This window comes from Gymnodraco acuticeps, unplaced genomic scaffold, assembly GCF_902827175.1.
Source record: "Gymnodraco acuticeps unplaced genomic scaffold, fGymAcu1.1, whole genome shotgun sequence".
Lineage (NCBI taxonomy): Eukaryota > Metazoa > Chordata > Actinopteri > Perciformes > Bathydraconidae > Gymnodraco > Gymnodraco acuticeps.
The window spans coordinates 602,883-620,503 of NW_022992041.1; the positions used below are offsets into that span (position 1 = coordinate 602,883).

The 17,621-nt window shown below is 38.8% G+C and overlaps 1 protein-coding gene across 2 annotated transcripts in view; it reads right to left on the reverse strand.

The window, feature by feature from the left end:
* Nucleotides 1-17,621, reverse strand: part of eys (eyes shut homolog) — a 198,208-nt gene that overhangs the window by 97,951 nt on the left and 82,636 nt on the right. For both annotated transcript variants that reach the window (XM_034201872.1, XM_034201873.1), the window contains 3 exons: nt 7,328-7,424; nt 6,746-6,853; nt 5,214-5,359 (listed from right to left, as the gene is read on the reverse strand). In XM_034201872.1, coding sequence (XP_034057763.1) covers nt 5,214-5,359; nt 6,746-6,853; nt 7,328-7,424 — 351 coding nt within the window. The remainder of the gene's footprint in view (nt 1-5,213; nt 5,360-6,745; nt 6,854-7,327; nt 7,425-17,621) is intronic.

Here is a 17,621-nt window from a genome sequence, read left to right on the forward strand (position 1 = left end):
TGACAGGGATGGTAAACAGGCGCGTAAAGTGTGTGTGAGGAATTTCTCTTTTTTTACCCCAAGTTACCTCTAGTTAAAAAATGAAAAGGGTTTGATATTAAAAGCATTTTAGGTGGCTTTAAATTGTGACTCATGAGTATACAGCTTTCACATAAATATCATCTGAATTAAAGCACTGAAAAGTAAAAGAAAAGTGGTAAACTTCGATTTCTACAAAATATCAAGTGAATTCTTAAACTGTTATACAAGCATATGGACAGGGCTTATGTGGCTGATGATAGTAACACTAATTGCTAGTTTGTTAAATTTAGCAAACATGCAGTAATTAAAAATGTTGACTCACTAATATCTAGCTTCTGAAATCTGATACTTTTCTCCTATTTTTAAAACTTGAAATTGAAAATGTTTTGATCTGAAAATGTCTTGAGCTGTGGGAAAATGGGCATTATGATTGCGAGTCATTGACAACCCTGGGACAAATAATGTCTGCACCTACAGCAAAGAACATAACTACAGGTTGAACTCCAAGAATACAATAACCCATTATAATGTACTCAAATTATGTGCTTTTATGTCAAATGCTGAAACTCTGTGTGCTGCTATTTTTGCCAGGTCTCTTCTAAGAAATATAATTTATTTCAATAGGAAAAACCTGGTTAAATAAAGGCAATATCAAAATTAATTTAAAAAAAGAACGGCGCATGCTGCATTAAAGTCAATGTCCCTGAGAGGACTCAGTGAAGTGCAGCATTGAAGTAATAGAAAAGTGTGCCACATACTGTACGCACTGTATATCCTTACAGCTGTGCCTACACAATACCATGTCTATAAAGGCACAATCCTTCTAACGGTACTGCACCAAATGTGCTGACTTAAAGGGAACATTTGTATTATACTGAAAACAATAACATATTCAGCATCCAGCACACTTAAGATAAGTCTGAGGATTCACAAAGTAAGTCAGCTATACTCTGAGAGTTGATGATATTCATTATTTATGCAGACTTCACCAAAATAGCAATGAGATCAGAGAAGAACTAAAGGGGAGATGATATTTCAAGCTGTGAGGGAAACACCAGAGAACACAAAGGCCCTTTCTCATTTCACTAATTTCCACTTCTCGACTCCTCGGTCCTCCGGTAGAGACCCGGAAATGAATTTCAGCGCGCCGTGTTGAAGGACATCTAATTTCTCTGAATGCACATCGAGGACTGAGGATCGAGCGTCGAGGAGGCTCTCTGGAGGAGCTATAATCGAGGATACACTGATGGGTCCTCCAGACTCCTCCACGGGTCCTCCGAGGATGCATTTCCGGCAGCAGTGATGTTTAAAAGAGTCGATCGTAACGCACGGCCGGACTTATCTCAGCCAATGACAGCTCTGCATGCATCCCCTTGTGGATATTATTTTATTAACTGCTTTCATCGCAACGCAATGTTTACAGTGAGAACAGCTGTGAGGTCCGTGCAGAAAGCAGAGCAGTGTGTATGATATATATCACTCAGTATAACAGGCCTACATTACTCTCTTTATTTGTATGCTTTAGTTTAGTATATCTACAAAGAAAGAGTCGAAATGTGTCTAAAACCATTTAGTGCTTCACATAATACGGCTGTATCCTGATATCATATCATAGACTGTATATGTATCATATGCTTTAGGAGCTGTGTGGTCAGGTGTAGGTGTGTGTTGTACAGTGTATGTGTGTGTGTGTGTGTGTGTGTGTGTGTGTGTGTGTGTGTGTGTGTGTGTGTGTGTGTGTGTGTGTGTGTGTGTGTGTGTGTGTGTGTGTGTGTGTGTGTGTAGATGCAGGGGACAGACAGGTCTTAGTTGGTTTGGTGTCCTCTGCTTATAGTACTTGTAATAACTTTTGGCCCGTAATTTATTTTCCTCATTGTAGCGACTAGAGAGGGGGGGTATATCCAATCTCTGACAGTGTTACGTTATTATAAGAGTGCTCTCATACTTGTTTGATTCTGAAATTGTATATATTTATATAAATATATATATGTGTGTGTGTGTGTGTGTGTGTGTGTGTGTGTGTGTGTGTGTGTGTGTGTGTGTGTACTGTATATGTCCGCATCTGTAGCCTGTTATTGTCTCATTATACCGCACTGTGAATGAATACAAGTAAATATATAAGTCGTCATGAACACATAGCCCATCAGACAGAAGGCTGCTGTGCCTCCTGTCATCATTAATGGACCTCTCTTTAAAATGACCGCTCAGAGGAGATCTCCTCGGTTCTCCTCCTCGACTCGCATCTCCTGTGGGCGGGACTAAGACACAAGGATAGGAGTCGAGAAGGGGAGTCGAGGAGGGAAGTTAGAGAAATGAGAAAGGGCCGAAGTGTCAAAATCAGTCTCTCTCCTGCCAACAAATCAGAACACAAGTTAGGAAAACACACTGATTTATAGATATCTAAGTGATAGCAGGTACTGCTTTTTCCACAGAAATGACAGTTTTTCTGGAGGAGTTCAAAATGAATAAATAGGTTGGAGCTAATCCCACAAAGCGGCATTGTTGTGGTTCTGCTTTTCACTAAAGGGGTAAAAAGAATATCTACCACCCGCTCCTATCTTCCAGGATTCAACAAATAATTATAGATGAATGATTCATTGTTAAATATTCTGTTAGCTTTTCATTCAGGACGGATGCAAACAAACACAGTGATAATGGGAGCTGTGTGATTTATCATTAAAGATAATGAATATACAATATTTACACGGAAAAACCCCATTATGATCTCTCCTCAAAGACTGTAAAACAGCTCTTTCTCCTGCAAAATATAATAATATATGTTTCATTTAGCCAAAAGAGAAAGCTATAATACAACTGAAAAACTCAGTGATTAAGGCAGATTTGCAACAGAATATGCTATGCATTAAATTTAGGTCAGAAGTAATCAAATACTTTAGGTCTTGGGCTGGCATTTTACACCAAATTCAAAACATGAATAGGGCTGAACTATGAATGAGATATGGGATTTCGTTTTTCATATTTAATGCTGGGGTTTAAACAACCTTTTAAAATATTTCACATGTGATTAGTAGCAAAACACATGTATAAACCAACTCTCTCACAGCATAAAGACTGGTCTCGGTTATCAATTGATAAAACTAATACATTCAATTATCTTTTCACAATTAATGTACACTACATCTCTGAAGCAAAATATCCATGCGAAATGGAAGAAAGGAAGAAATAAGGACCCAATCTTATTCATCATGTTCACAGTCAGAGCAAAATACTGAATCTACTGAAGCTTTTACAGCAAACAGCAAGGCCAGAACATCATCATCCGACAATGTGCTGACGGAGGAAGCTGCAACTATGTGCTAATTACACTGTACCATCACTCAAGGGAGCGTGCTCCTTAATGATGGGTGAAGAAGAGAAAACAGAAGGTGACGAATAGTGTGCTTAAACTGTGATTTATATAAACAAGATTACCCATTAATCATGTCGCTGTAATGACTTCTGACCTCAGCACAGAGCACGGCGTCTATGTACAGTTAAACAATACATTACTGTGAATACACAACCTTTTAGAAACATCCTAAATGATTATTAGACTGCTGAGATCTTTGCAACTGCCAGGACGTTTGAGTGTGCTTCAAAGTGTTTTTCAATATGACACAAGAGCAACATCACATCATATAGAGATATAAAGCATGTGATTAGGTTCAAGCTATAACCAAAGGTGGTAAGTAAACAAGTGATTAATTTTGACACACGAAAAGATAAAAAAGCAGCTTTAATCTGTCAACCCTCTAAGTGGGTCAAAAAGAGTTGTAGAAAGGTGAAATAATAATAAGCTGGCAGAAGTGTCAGAAATTTGAATAGAACAATTTCCGGCTTTTTGCTTCAATTATTTTCTCGAAGCTAGAGAGAAGTATTAGTCAGAACATTTACATTTTTTTCCTTTAAAAAAAAAAAATGTAAACAGAAGATATAGATGCACTAAATAGAATATGAATAGAATATACCTTTATTTTTCATCATACAAAGTACAACGACATTTCCTTGGCAACTCTCACTGCAGTAAAAAATAGACACAATAAATAATCACTGACAAACAACAATGAAATAAGAAAATTCAATATGAAAAGCAATGCATGAATGCTTAATAACCTCTTTGGAAGGGAGGAGATATAGCACAACACTGATTTATTAGTAAGCACCTTCAACTGTAACAGTCAAATGAATCTTGGCAGTTGATATACAAAAAAAAACACTCGACTTCCTTGATGGCTGAAGCAAATAATATGATAATACCATCAAGTGACACAATGAGTTAAAGTGATGGAGGAGATGACGCACCATACCATCAAAGCAGAATAACATTAGATCAATTCCAATCAGGCTGCACAAACAAGATGTGATGAAGGTGGAACATTTGCTTTTGGACTAGATTTAAAAGAAGCTACAAGCGCAACATGAACCTTTTTGTGTTTCTTTGAAAAGTTGCAATACTAGTAGATGTTACCGGAGCAAATATTTTTGTAGGAGTTGTAGATGGTTTGAGCCAATCCAAACTGTATCCTCTGGCCGCTTGCTCTCTGGGGGAACCCTGTTTCCTCACATGAGCTTAGAGCAACAGAAAAAGTAATGACTTGTACCATGCTGTACGTAGGCCTAATAATAAAAGCTGCTGCTATGGGAATTGGGCCATGTGTGTCAGTTTGGGTTCTCCAGAGTAGCAATACCTCAGAGATTTCCCCCCCCTTTCTCAACTGGGGAAGGATACATTGATGATACAGTGTGGAAGACAAATGAAATTAATCTTCCCACTACCTGACAGGAATCGGCTTTAGCGCACACACACATATACACACACACGAGCGCTAAAATAGCTTGATGCGTCTAAGTGGAAAATAAGACAAATGGATTGAAGTAAAACAACAGTAGCATTCTGGGACTATGGACGCCGATGAAATGAAATAAAGGCCACTAACTGATACTGAGATGTTTTTATCGGATTAAAACCGGTGACGGGAATTTATCTCTTGTTAGCTTTACTGAAAGGCAGGCACTGTATCTTTCAGAGGCAGGCGGGCTAATTAAAAGCGAGTATTGAGAGGCAGTTTTTCTTTTTTTACACTAAGCCAGATCTGTGTCAGAGTTTCCTCAATAACGTGGCCGCAGCAGTTGTGATAAGCTTTTTAGACTCTCATATTGATCTTCATGTCACCTGAGGGCAAAAGAGCTACCTGAGTATCCAGGACGACAGACACACTCGAAGCCCCCGAGGGTGTTGATACAGATGCCCTCGTGTAGGCAAGGTGAAACTTCACACTCATTCACATCCAGGTCACACAGCGTTCCAAAATAACCAGGGGGGCAGACGCAGGTGAACCTAAGGAAGATGTGATAACACAATTATTAGGGAACCAAATGCAATGAAGACCAGTGTGTTAGACAGTAATTATAGAAAACCTTGTTGTGGTCTTACAGTACTATAACCTCAGAATAAGTAGAATATTTTTTCTCAGTTAACTAACTCTGGAAAATTCCATTAAGTGGACAAAACCTTTCATCCAAACCCACCTAGACAAAGTAAAGTGGGTATTAAGACCATTTTTTATATTCTCAAACTGACCCGAAGTGCTATGAAGAATAACACACATTTGACAGTGATTACGTTTCCCTGTGTGTCCTTAATTTGAATTACATTTGATGAATTATTATAATTGGGGAGAGCTTAATCTGTCCAATAATGGGGTTTACTCAATTCAAGTCTCTCTCTGCAGCTGTCGGTGGGTTTAATATCCCTGACCACACACCTCAGAGGAGATGCTTATCCTATTTGTAAGCCAGATAATAAGAAGACATGTAATTAGATACGTCCGTGCTAAATCTAAACTAAATCTTTTGATTAGTGAGACACCTTCCTTTAGCAGTTAACCAATTACATTACTTTTTGCGATTTATGCTAAATAGTATTTATAATGCCACAACTGAACTGTGCTGCCTAATGATGTGAACTCTGATCTGAGACATTGTTGTCGACAATTAACACTTTTACTCGCCTGCGAGTCAATAACAATTATTTCAGATGGGTTTTTCTTTACATATATAGTTGGACGAAAATACTTTCACAGTGTCAAACTCAAAGTTTCTACGAAAAGAGAAAAAGACATCAAGGGTTCAGTGAATACATGGCAGTCTGATTCATCACTGCAGTACACATGGACTTGTTTGGCTTGTTGGGTCAGGGAGAAGGAGATAGCAGCGTGTGCAGTGTTTGTGGTGGGAAGCGAGGTTAAAACACCTGATGTGAACTCCCTGGACTGTGCAATCAGGGGAGAGCTCTGCAGGGCCAGGTCACATGGGAGCGAAATCATGATGGGAGACAAACTGGAGACACACCATTTAGGACTCAAATTGGCCCTGGGACTTTGCTACCCATCTGTCCGACTAAGCCCGAAAGCCCCGGGGCTCCCATTACGCACAGCAGAGATGAGCACCAGTGGAGTAAAGCCCAATCTAGATACATGATGTGTTCCTGCTGAATCCGCTCTCTGTCTTTAGAAGAGCAGCTTATGTATGTCAAGGATGAAGACAGGCTTGCTATATAGACTGGAACACCACCATCTTGTGTGTTTTCTTTGGACAGCCGTTTCGTTCATTCAATCACCAAAACAAAGACACAAATTAATTCTGCCTGCCCTTTACGGATATTTAAAAGCTCACATTGGATAAAGGCTAAGTCAAAGCAAAGGCAGAGTTTATTTTTACTTACTTGTTCACAAGGTCTTGACAAATGGCAGAGTTGTGGCACGGGCTAGAGGTGCACTCATTGATGTCTTCCTCACAGTGAAGGCCAGAAAATCCCATCTTACATTCACAGCTGGAAATTAAAAATCATTAATATTGATATTTAGTCTCAGATGGAACATTTGAATTCCCTTCTGGCACATGAACAGAACAGAATCAAAACCATAACATATTAATGATATTAATTACATATCTTATTTACTGGGTTTGCACATACAATACAGTGACATACCTACTGGGTTTTGACCGTTTAAACGTAATGGCTGAATGAAAACAGGCAGATGTATTTTGCTGTTAAAAATATGACTTCATTCAATCTGAAATGGTACATAACTACATCTATTAAAATACATTTTAAGAAAGCCCACAAGATCAGAGCAAATCATTCAGCTCATTGTATTCAAATTAAATCACTGAAACCTTTACAGGAGTGAAGGTTACCGGTACCAATATTCTGGATTTACTAATGTTTAAAAGGTCCATCACTACAATGCCTGACATTTTTCTTGCCTCCTAAGAAAAGCTGGTTATGGATGTCACTCTTTACCCGTAGCCGTTGACCCGGTCCACACAGTCGCCCTGGTTCCGGCATGGATTTGAGCTACACTCATTGGTGTCAATTTCACACCAACTTCCTTCGAATCCTGAAAGATAGATGAGATGGTCATGGATCAGCAGGCCCTAGTGGATCCTTAAAAGCGTCAGGGCCGATGATAACAAAGACCCCAGTGAATGCCATTTTAATGGAACTAGTAGCCCCAGTAGCATATCTCATCTTCCAGCTCTCAGCACTCACTGTTTCCCCTTTGAGAGTGTGTAAGTCTAATAATACATTAGTGCCACAGACAGATTGGTCCGAGGGTTAGTGGTTTGGGGTTTGGGAGGTGTGTGGCTCCGTGCATACGTGTCTGTGTGTGTGAGAGAAAGTGAGGGAGTAGGGGGACATCTTATTAAGTTGGAGTAAGAGGGAGAAGCTAAACCCAAGAGCTCTTTTGCCCTCGTTCATTAGGGGGCTGAGGGGCAGGATGGCTAAGCAGATCAGCGTGGATGTTTTGTTGTACTTTTGAAGGCAGCCCTGGGAGCTGGTAATGTTCCGCCTGTCGGAGGTATTCCTCTGGTGCCTGGTGTGGTGGTGGTGATGCTTTACTGCTGAACAGTCCAAATTAAATGACTCTGTTATATGAAGTTAAAATGAATAATGCATGAACCACAAATGCACAATTGAATAGAAGCAAATAATGCCCATAAAACCTGCATTTGTATATGAAACTGAAAACCTTATTCTGAATAACTACTACATTTGATGACATCTAATTACCACTCAAATTATAGCATTAACATTATTGAGTATAGAAACAATCTAGTGTAATAAAGGCTTACAAAATAAATGTAAGCAGTGCATTTTTCGTTTTTATTCCAGCATGTATATATATTTTTGGGTTAACAAATTCAGCAAGCAGTATTAAAATATATTGTAAAACTCCTTAAATTCAATTAGTTTTTTTAGTAAGTTGTTATCAAAATAAGTAAACATAGGTTTAAGTCAAATCAGAGATAATGTATTTAGAGTTAAGTGTCAAGGGCCAGGGATATTAAATAAACCTTAGCTTTTTTAATATTTAAGGCCAGCATTTGCTTCCATACTTTATGCATTTTGACACTGCTATTTCATTTGATGAGCTAAGAGTCGAAATACAGGAAGTATTGAGCAGAAACCTCTACTGACTAACGACTACTATTGTGATGTACTATCAGCTCTCCCTGCCAAGCATAATTAGGGTTAAGATCAAAAAGTAGCTTATAAGTGTTAGCGATGTTATTGTTTCCTTGTCTCATTATGTTACTCCCGCTACTTTAAATTAAGAGCCATATATTTGGCTCTTGAACATATACATTCCCAGCTGAGAGCAGAATGTGTTGACAATGACGACATTTCCAATTAACAGGACATGAATGAAACCTTTATTGCCCCTTGGGGAATTTGTTTTGCACAAAAGAAAACAAAGAATTGAACATCAAAAGAACATCAACAACAATACATGACAGAACTGATAAAACATAAGCATCAAACACATGGTTTAATATTTGCAGCTGGTTAAAATTGAAGAAGATATGTTTCATATTATATTCTATAAACATGGATGCAGAAGTATCAATGAAGGAAACATTTTTAAATACTGCTTACTACGTGATAGTTACAATTAATTAGATATGTAATTGTTTTCCCGTATTGTTTGCAATCATACTATACATCTTGAGGTAATACCATGTATGCTTTGTAATGGCAACAATGCATTTCCATTTCAATGCTTTTAAACTGTACATAAAACAGATGGCAGACAATAACATAGATCATACATATTTGAGTTTAGATAGGTGCAGCAAATAGAGAGCCATTATTCGTGGTTTGCTATTCAGCCAGATGAAGGTCAGGTCTATTGATTAGTAAGTGTTGAATAAAATATGGCTTAACAACTAGATGGAGCTCTACAAGCAGCTCCCATTAGTAATCAGCTGAATAAACAATAAATCATATTATTACGATAATACATGAAGAATCTTCTATTGAGCTAGAGTGACGCTGATAAAAAAGTATGACAGCGACACTGAAGCAGCTCCGTGCATCTTGGGACGCGAGAGTGAGAGGGAATCCACGAGACCACAGAGCACCAGGTGAATTATGGGACAGTACAGGTTTCCCAGGCTGGTCTGTCAGTCAAAGCAATGGTGGAGCACCTCAGGGACCATTTCAAATGTCACCGCAATGTAATGCATCTTCTGCCACTGAGCAGTGACTGGATGCTTCTTCTTGACAGAGTACGGAGAGGGATACCCAAGGCGTGTGTGTACGTAGTCATTCCATCATCTGGCTGGAGCTCCGGTATGTGATCACTGCCTCTGCCTGTGGATGTCTCCGAAGAGAAGCAATTGTGGGGAATCCTCAGCGGAGAGCGTAAACTAACTTTGATGGACGCTTCAATTGAAATATGAGTGATGTCTTCATTTTAAAAGTGTGTATTTGGTCAGGACTGCTACATCTGTGACTATAGTCTTCTCATCAAAGTTGCTGTCAGTTTGATGTAACAATTTCTCAGAGGGGGTTCATTTAAAATAATATTACCCTTTCACTCGTGCAATGTAGATTACTGTCTTTGTCTGTGGTGTCATCAGAGGGCTGTCATATGGTACATCAGATATCAGACGTCACTGATTGCATAATCTGTGTATGATTTCCCGGCTGAAACCAAATAGGCTACATCAATTTCATTTATTTTTCTATCTGCGTTGAATTCAGTTTCTCCAAAGTTAGACGTTTTAATTTTAAATATTTCGGCTTCTATTTGGCAGTGTATTTCAAACATTGCAAACATGTACAATCCCTGCAAGATTCATCAAATCTGTTTGCATTTAAAGCTTTCACCTCCAACTAAACAGAAACGCCCCAAAACTTTTTCTTGGAATCACCAAATCACGCGATGAAAAGAGTATGTATTTTCCCAAAAATAAACATGCATACTGTAGCCTACCATGCATGTCCCATATAACCTGGTGAATGTGAGCGCACTGCACAAATTGTTTAGACTAGTCCATTCAGTCCATGGCAGACACATCATTAATTTTGCAACAAACAACAAACCAATAAATGTGGGCAGTTACAAAACAAATCGAAATGGGCAGACAAACCAGATATCAAATTAGTCTTCAGAGCCGGTTTCTAATCGGGGGTACTGTACATCATGCTTGTGAGGCCTTTCGGTGCACTGACCGTAAACTGGGTTACTTAAATAAGTGGGTTAAGGATAAATATCTCTTTCCATGTAAACACAAAACACTGCAGCCAAGTTACCCAGCAACCACACCTGGACCACCTCCTCAGTGTTGCTTATGAATGTACAAAATGATTAAAACGCTGAGTTTATCTAAAAGTTGTTAAAAGGTACAGCTGTTGCCGTCCCAGGCAAATATACATTATGTAGAAACAAACCTCTTTCTCACAGCGGTGTGCAAGTACGTAACCACAGCTACTCTCTGGCTTAAACAATGCCAAACAAAGTAGACCCCTCATGTCATGATCAAACACTGTTGTCTGTGTGTAAATTCATCAACACTTCGTCTAGAACTTTATGGACCTTTCTGAATGGAGCTTTGGTTTGCCGGAACATACTGACAATAACAATATATTTAGTCCGATGGTTATAACCATTTCTTACATATGGCAAAGAAAGGCTATTGTTTTTTTAGCAGTCACCTGCACATTGAACAAGGGCCATGCATACAAATACATTAATCTCAAGAAGAGATGATATAAACCCGACCATAGCTAAAGCTAATGTCTATCTTCAGGTGAACACACCAGGGCTACATTTGAGCAAAATGGTTTCGTTTGACAGGAGTCTTTTTGTTTCATATAACTGATGACTGTAAGTTTAGATTGTATGGACCCAGTAATAGAGGTACAATGCTGTGTCTTTGAGCTATGGCCATTACACATTAAACCTTTAAGGGCATAGTTTCCAATGAAAGATCTAAGGTTTTTTAATAACAATTTGAGTAAATCACAACATCCAGTGTCCTCTATCGCATGCTGTCACAAGCTCAAAGAGCACTATGACTTAAAGTAAATCCAGATGCACTCATCAAGGCCGCCTTGGGCTGATGCCCTGTGCTTATAAGCTTCATGAGCTTTAGTGAGCACATTGGTGACTAGTTTTTCTTTTTAATGTTTGCCTCTCAGGCTACACAGGGTGGCTTTGGACATGTGATTGCTGAAGCTTGCTATGGCTCTACATAGCCTGGCAGCTTTGCAAAAAGCAAAAATAAGCTTTACAAACAGCAAACATCAAAAAGTGATTGAAAGATAATATATAAATAAACAGAAAAAGACTTATGGAACCGTAAGAAAAGTTTCAGTGAAGAAAAGTATTTGGTGAAATTTCGTTCTCCATAACTGAAAGTATGTATTCATACACAGAAGACTCCCTGAGTTCATTGTTTTCCCCAAGATCGGAAATTAAATCCATGCCATTGGCTATATTCTACATGAAATGAGTATATATTGTCAGCACTTAAGCCAGTCTCCACCAGTTTATATTCAGACATTTGGGTATTTTTACCTGCTGAGAGGCATCCAGGAGTTAAACATCAATATGTTATCAGCCACCTATGGCATAACATTTTTATGAAGAGAAAACTGCAGATACCACCAACAGTGATGTTTTTTCTATCCTATTTTTTATGCAGCTGTTGTTCAGGTTGGAACCGGAGGTCTCAAAGCTAAAATAGAAGAAATGAATCACCTTTTGCCCTCAGCAATGGAATATCACTAGCGTACTGAGACCTTTGCTCACTGAAGGTGCATGCCCTCATACTGAGCTAGAACACCTGCTACATTTTTATATTTTGTTGCCCCTGTGTGTGACTTCACTTTCAGAATATTAGACTAGATGCTTGTTCCCCATGGAGCTGTGATTTACATGCCATGAACTTTGTTGGAATACTGTCATGGACTAATATGTCTTTGAGAGATATTTCTTTGAAATATATTTGATTTCAGTAATTGGTTCGGTGTATTGCTTAAATTACAAAAAGCTTAAGTAATGAGTCAGAACAAAACACAGTTTTATCGCCTCTAAGTGCCACTGCATATCTCTGTCTCTAAATGGACTTTTAACATCAGCGTAGCTATCTCCTGCTTACATTATGATTGTTATTATTAAGCATTCAATTGACGAATACTAAGCATGACAATAAATATACTGTAGCTCACATGAAATAAATAAATGCGATCGGAATTAAAGACGATGAAGAAAATCATGTTAATCTAGAATTCCGTCTTATAAAACACTAAGAATACAGTAAATTGACTCAGAGTATGTTGTTAGCAGTCTAGTCCCAGAAGTTAAAGTGCATTATGTTCTTTATCAGTATACCAAGACAAGAACCAAAGCCTAGTGATATTTACATCCATCTGGCAGGACAGATGGTTTAAAAATTAAAGAATATCTAGTATACATGTAAGTCATAGTATCTACTACCGCTATAAAACAGGCAGCGAACACATCTTTGGCATCAAATATTCTCAACACATCTTTTTTATTATCATGTTAGGTGTGTGTCAGTGCTCATGTTGGCACAGCTTCACAGTAGCTCATTAACCAACTGTTTGGTAGGACACAATCTCAATCTTGTGGAAGGTGAAGGCTAGTGTAGCATGCCATGCAAATAAAGGGGGTTGTATTCCATCTGGCCAGGAACACCTCTGGGGATATTCTGAGCCATGGAGACCAAATGGGTTTTGCATGTAAAGGGACTGCACAATGCTTCTGAATTAATTCACTCCACTGCAACAATCATATGCCTCCCCTGCACAGGCAAGCCGATTGTGCTCTTGCCACATAGCCCACTTTTAAAATTGAAAAACGCCAACTCCACACCCAATGAAAACGTAGTAATGGGCACAGCATTTTAACATATTGTAAAACATGAAATGCAACAGTCATTCAGTGCTCTTTCCATTGTGACACAAATCATACACTTTGTTATTGCCTTTCTGCAAATGACATAATTACCAATTGTTAATCCTGCATGTCGACTAGAAGACCCTTCTCTCTCATCACTATGTAGGATACATAATGTTTTGAGTTGTATTTTGTGCAGGTCTCAATTGAATTATTTACCATCCCTGAGATAACGCCAGTGTATTTTTAGTTTGAGATGTTTATATATTTTTTTAATATTTTTAATATTTTTTGTTTATATTTTAGAATTGTTTATTGCTACTCATTTAATTTCTAATTATGTACAATACCTTTTTTTATTATGCTGCTGTAACAATTTGTGTTTCCCATTTTGGGATCAATAAAGTACATTTTATCTTATTATCTTTTAAAAGCCCATCGCAATACAAATCACAATATGCCATATCATTTGAGTCTTTTCCACAAATACATTAATAAATGCAGTATTTTGTTGCATTGAATCATGTATCTCGTAGATTGTACTTTGTGTCTACATCTCCAGTTTCAGACTGAGTAAAAAACATTATTGTATCATATATTGTTTGTGTACTTTAAATACATTTTGAGACAGCAGTGTTGACAATAATCAAAACAATTGCTGGTCAAAATAAGCTCTAGAAAAAATTGAAAGACAGCTATGGCAACATGAAACAAAGCATCTAGATCCAGTTTCAAACAAGAATGCAGCATTTTAAATGTGCCAATTGTTTTCTGTTAAGCAAGGACAGCCAACAGTAAAGATGGTGTGCAGGACTCACAATCTGCCGTAACTCTGCCTCTGTGGTGAGAGATACTGTGCGTGTTTGTTCAATTTGTTGTGGTTGTCGGCCATCAACCCTCACCCCAACCTCTACCCTAACTCTCCCATTTTCCGGTTGCTCTTCTATCAGGTTTGGCACTCCCTGCTGAGGCGCCTCATTAGGAGGAGAGTGGAGCATCTGTGCTGGTCAGGCAAGATGACTTAGGCCTCCTGGCCAGAGCCGCAGCGGAGTGTCACTGCTGGAAGAACAAAAACTTCCTGCAGGGGCCCTCTACAATCAAGAGAGGATAACTGCTTCCTTTATATATTTTCTTTTAAAATGATTCTCTCAGCTGGCTCTGGCTTTATTCAGGCCTCAAGGTTGTCACGGTGCACCTTTGTCGACAAAACTCTTTTCCATTGTTACTGTGTTTTACAAATCCTTTTAATGTACGCCCAGTAGTTAGCCCCTAATGGCTGCCTTTTAGTTCCTGTTCAACTGACTAACACTAAAGTTGCAACATCACCCCTTTTGTCGGACTCATCGTCTTGTGAAGTGTCTTGGGAAAACTATGGCCGCACACTAAGCTTGAGGACACTACACACAGTACAGAAGGTTTGAGAAAAAACATCATTAAACCCACTGTGAAAGTGTTTAACTTTAATGAAAGACCCCTGTCAGCTGCCATCAGATATAGCCGGAAGACTGGCTATTAAAAAAGTTGGACAGCTAACATCCACTATCAGACCGTTACTGTCTCCTGGGTATCATCACAATAGATACCCGTGCATCTTCAGTTTACAAACAGCCCAGAAAGGAGTATGCAAGTTGAAGCCTTTTACAACAACAGCTTCAGCAACAGTTAAGCTTAATGAGGTAGTATTTGTGTGACTGATTGCTATGACGATGGCTGTACTATGTTTATTCCAATCGGCACACTGGCGACGTCTTCAGTCTGAGCAAAGGTCAACTACTTTCCCAATCTACCTTCAATTCAATGTTTCTAATAATACTCGTGTTTTTAGACCTACATAAAGTATAGCAACAATGCATTTAAAAAACAAACAAATAACATACCCAAACAAATTTGATGCGTATTCCTTTACCAATTTATTTTCTCAAGAATCAAAGTAGCGAGGGCTTTTTTTCCCTACAAAAATAAGCTTGTCCGTGCTCTCTGGAGGAAACATGGTGTAATGGCAACACTTAAATATCTCCAACATAACTCAGCCTTTGTAGACTGCAATTACTTGTTTCTCGTCAGCTGAAATACACACTGAGAAACATATACTGTACGTTGCTGTCCCTCCATCTCCACTGACACAATCCATCTACACATATATATTGTTTACACGATCCAATGCCATCAATACCAGCTTCATGCTTCAACACACATATGTCTAGACGACTGATGTAGTCCATAATACAGCTTCATTAACAGCACAAGCCTTCATGTCTGCCCTGAGGCATGTTTACTACGGTGCAGCTGCCATGATTTCCAACTGTGCCGATATATACAGAAAAAGACACACATGGTCTGTATTTTAGTGTTGCTCGACTAAGCTGCACTTGGAAAATCTAATATGTAACATTTGGGCTGTACACCATAATTTCTCTACGAAAGAGACACTATCTTAAGTCAAATAAAAGGTTTCTAATTCAATACTTGTGTTGCCCATTAGCTTGTACACACTGCTGCCATACTATGTATGCGCCAATGATTATACAACCATCTTCTTGGACTGAGACATGTTCCATGTTATGTAATGTAAAAACAAACCCCCATCTCCTTAATTCAGTTCATTTTCATACCCTGCATCTCTACCACACACCATGCAAATAAGCACAGCTAAAAGCCATGGGCACAATGGCTAATTGGAGAGGATTTCATTACAAGTTAACCTTGATAATGTTTACTGTGTGGTGTCCATCCAGAATGCGTGGGATGAGATTTGCTTATTGCAGTAAATCTGGCAGACAGATTTCAATTTAATTAGGCCTGGGAATAATGTAAGACCTACACAATTTCCTTGACAAATATCCTACACTGAATGGTGAATAACAAGTCTGTAAAATTGCTGCACTGGGATCAAGCCACACATCGTATAACAGCTCTGCGTTTGTGGCGTAGTAGCTATGTAGGATGGATTTATGGTGAATAATAATGGAGAGCAGTGAGTCACAATACTTGTGTGAAGTGAAGACGACCAAGCCCACGCAAAGCTCTTGGTGTAATGTATGCAGCCAGCACCTCATTTCCTATTCCTCTCTAAGGAAGCCTTCTGAAACTACCCCAGTCACTCTATTTATATCTGGCAACATATTTTCATCTCTGCGCTGATAGAGCCATTAGGTACAGCACAGCCATAGCATCTTCACCTGCACACTGACGGTATGAATGTTAAAAGACTTAACCATTTATAAATCCTAAACTATCACAAAGAAAACTAATTCCACTCTCATAACCCTCTTATTAGCTGCAATGGTGACCTAATTGAAAACGGCCTGTCAGACAGTAAGTGAGCAGAACACAACTTGACAGATTGTGTGTGTGTGTGTGTGTGTGTGTGTGTGTGTGTGTGTGTGTGTGTGTGTGTGTGTGTGTGTGTGTGTGTGTGTGTGTGTGTGTGTGTGTGTGTGTGTGTGTGTGTGTGTGAGATGGGGGAAGTTACTATGCACATCCCACAACAAAAGCTATATCATCTTTATTTTATTTATCAGGGCGGTGGTGGCGAAGTCGATAGGGACTTGGCTTGGCAACTGGAAAGTCACCAGTTCAAGTCCCGGCAAAAACAAGTGCTACCGAGGTGTCCCTGAGCAAGGCACCGTTCCCCACACTGCTCCCCGGGCGCCGTTCAAAATGGCAGCACACTGCTCCTAACACTAGGATGGGTCAAATGCAGAGAAACAATTTCCCCACGAGGGATTAATAAAAGTCCATCTTATTTTAAATATGTCCATACTTGGCATGAGAATAGACAGTGGAGAAGTGAATTTAGCTTCAAGAGTGGAATGTTGTATTTCCTTTTTCGAGATAATTTGACCTTGTATTACATTACATTGCATTTAGCTGACGCTTTTATCCAAAGCGACTTACAATAAGTACATTCGACCAGGAAGACACAACCTTGAAGAAAACAGAATCATATAAGTACATCAGGTATAGAGCCAAACATTTCAAGTGCTACTCAACTGGCTTTAGGTAAGCCAGTCCTTTATTAGTATAAAAGTGCTTTGTTAATATTATTTGTTTGTATTAAGTGCTGACAGTAAGTGAACATTATGCTTATCTGATTTTAGAAAATAGGCTATGTAAAATTATTTAATTGGACAAAAACTGATGTTATATTTTATTCTGGGTCTTAGCCAGGTACAGCAAGTGTTTCTATAAATATAAATAATGGTCATATGCAGCCGCAGTTTGTAATACAAACACACTAAGGATACAGTACAGTATGTAGCCGCTGATTCACCACGGACTGTAAGCGAGAACAACGCGGCCACCACTGGTTTTAGCTAGTGTTGGTCATCAGGGGAAATCAAACCAAGATATAGCAACAGGCAATACAAAGAGTAACAAAGA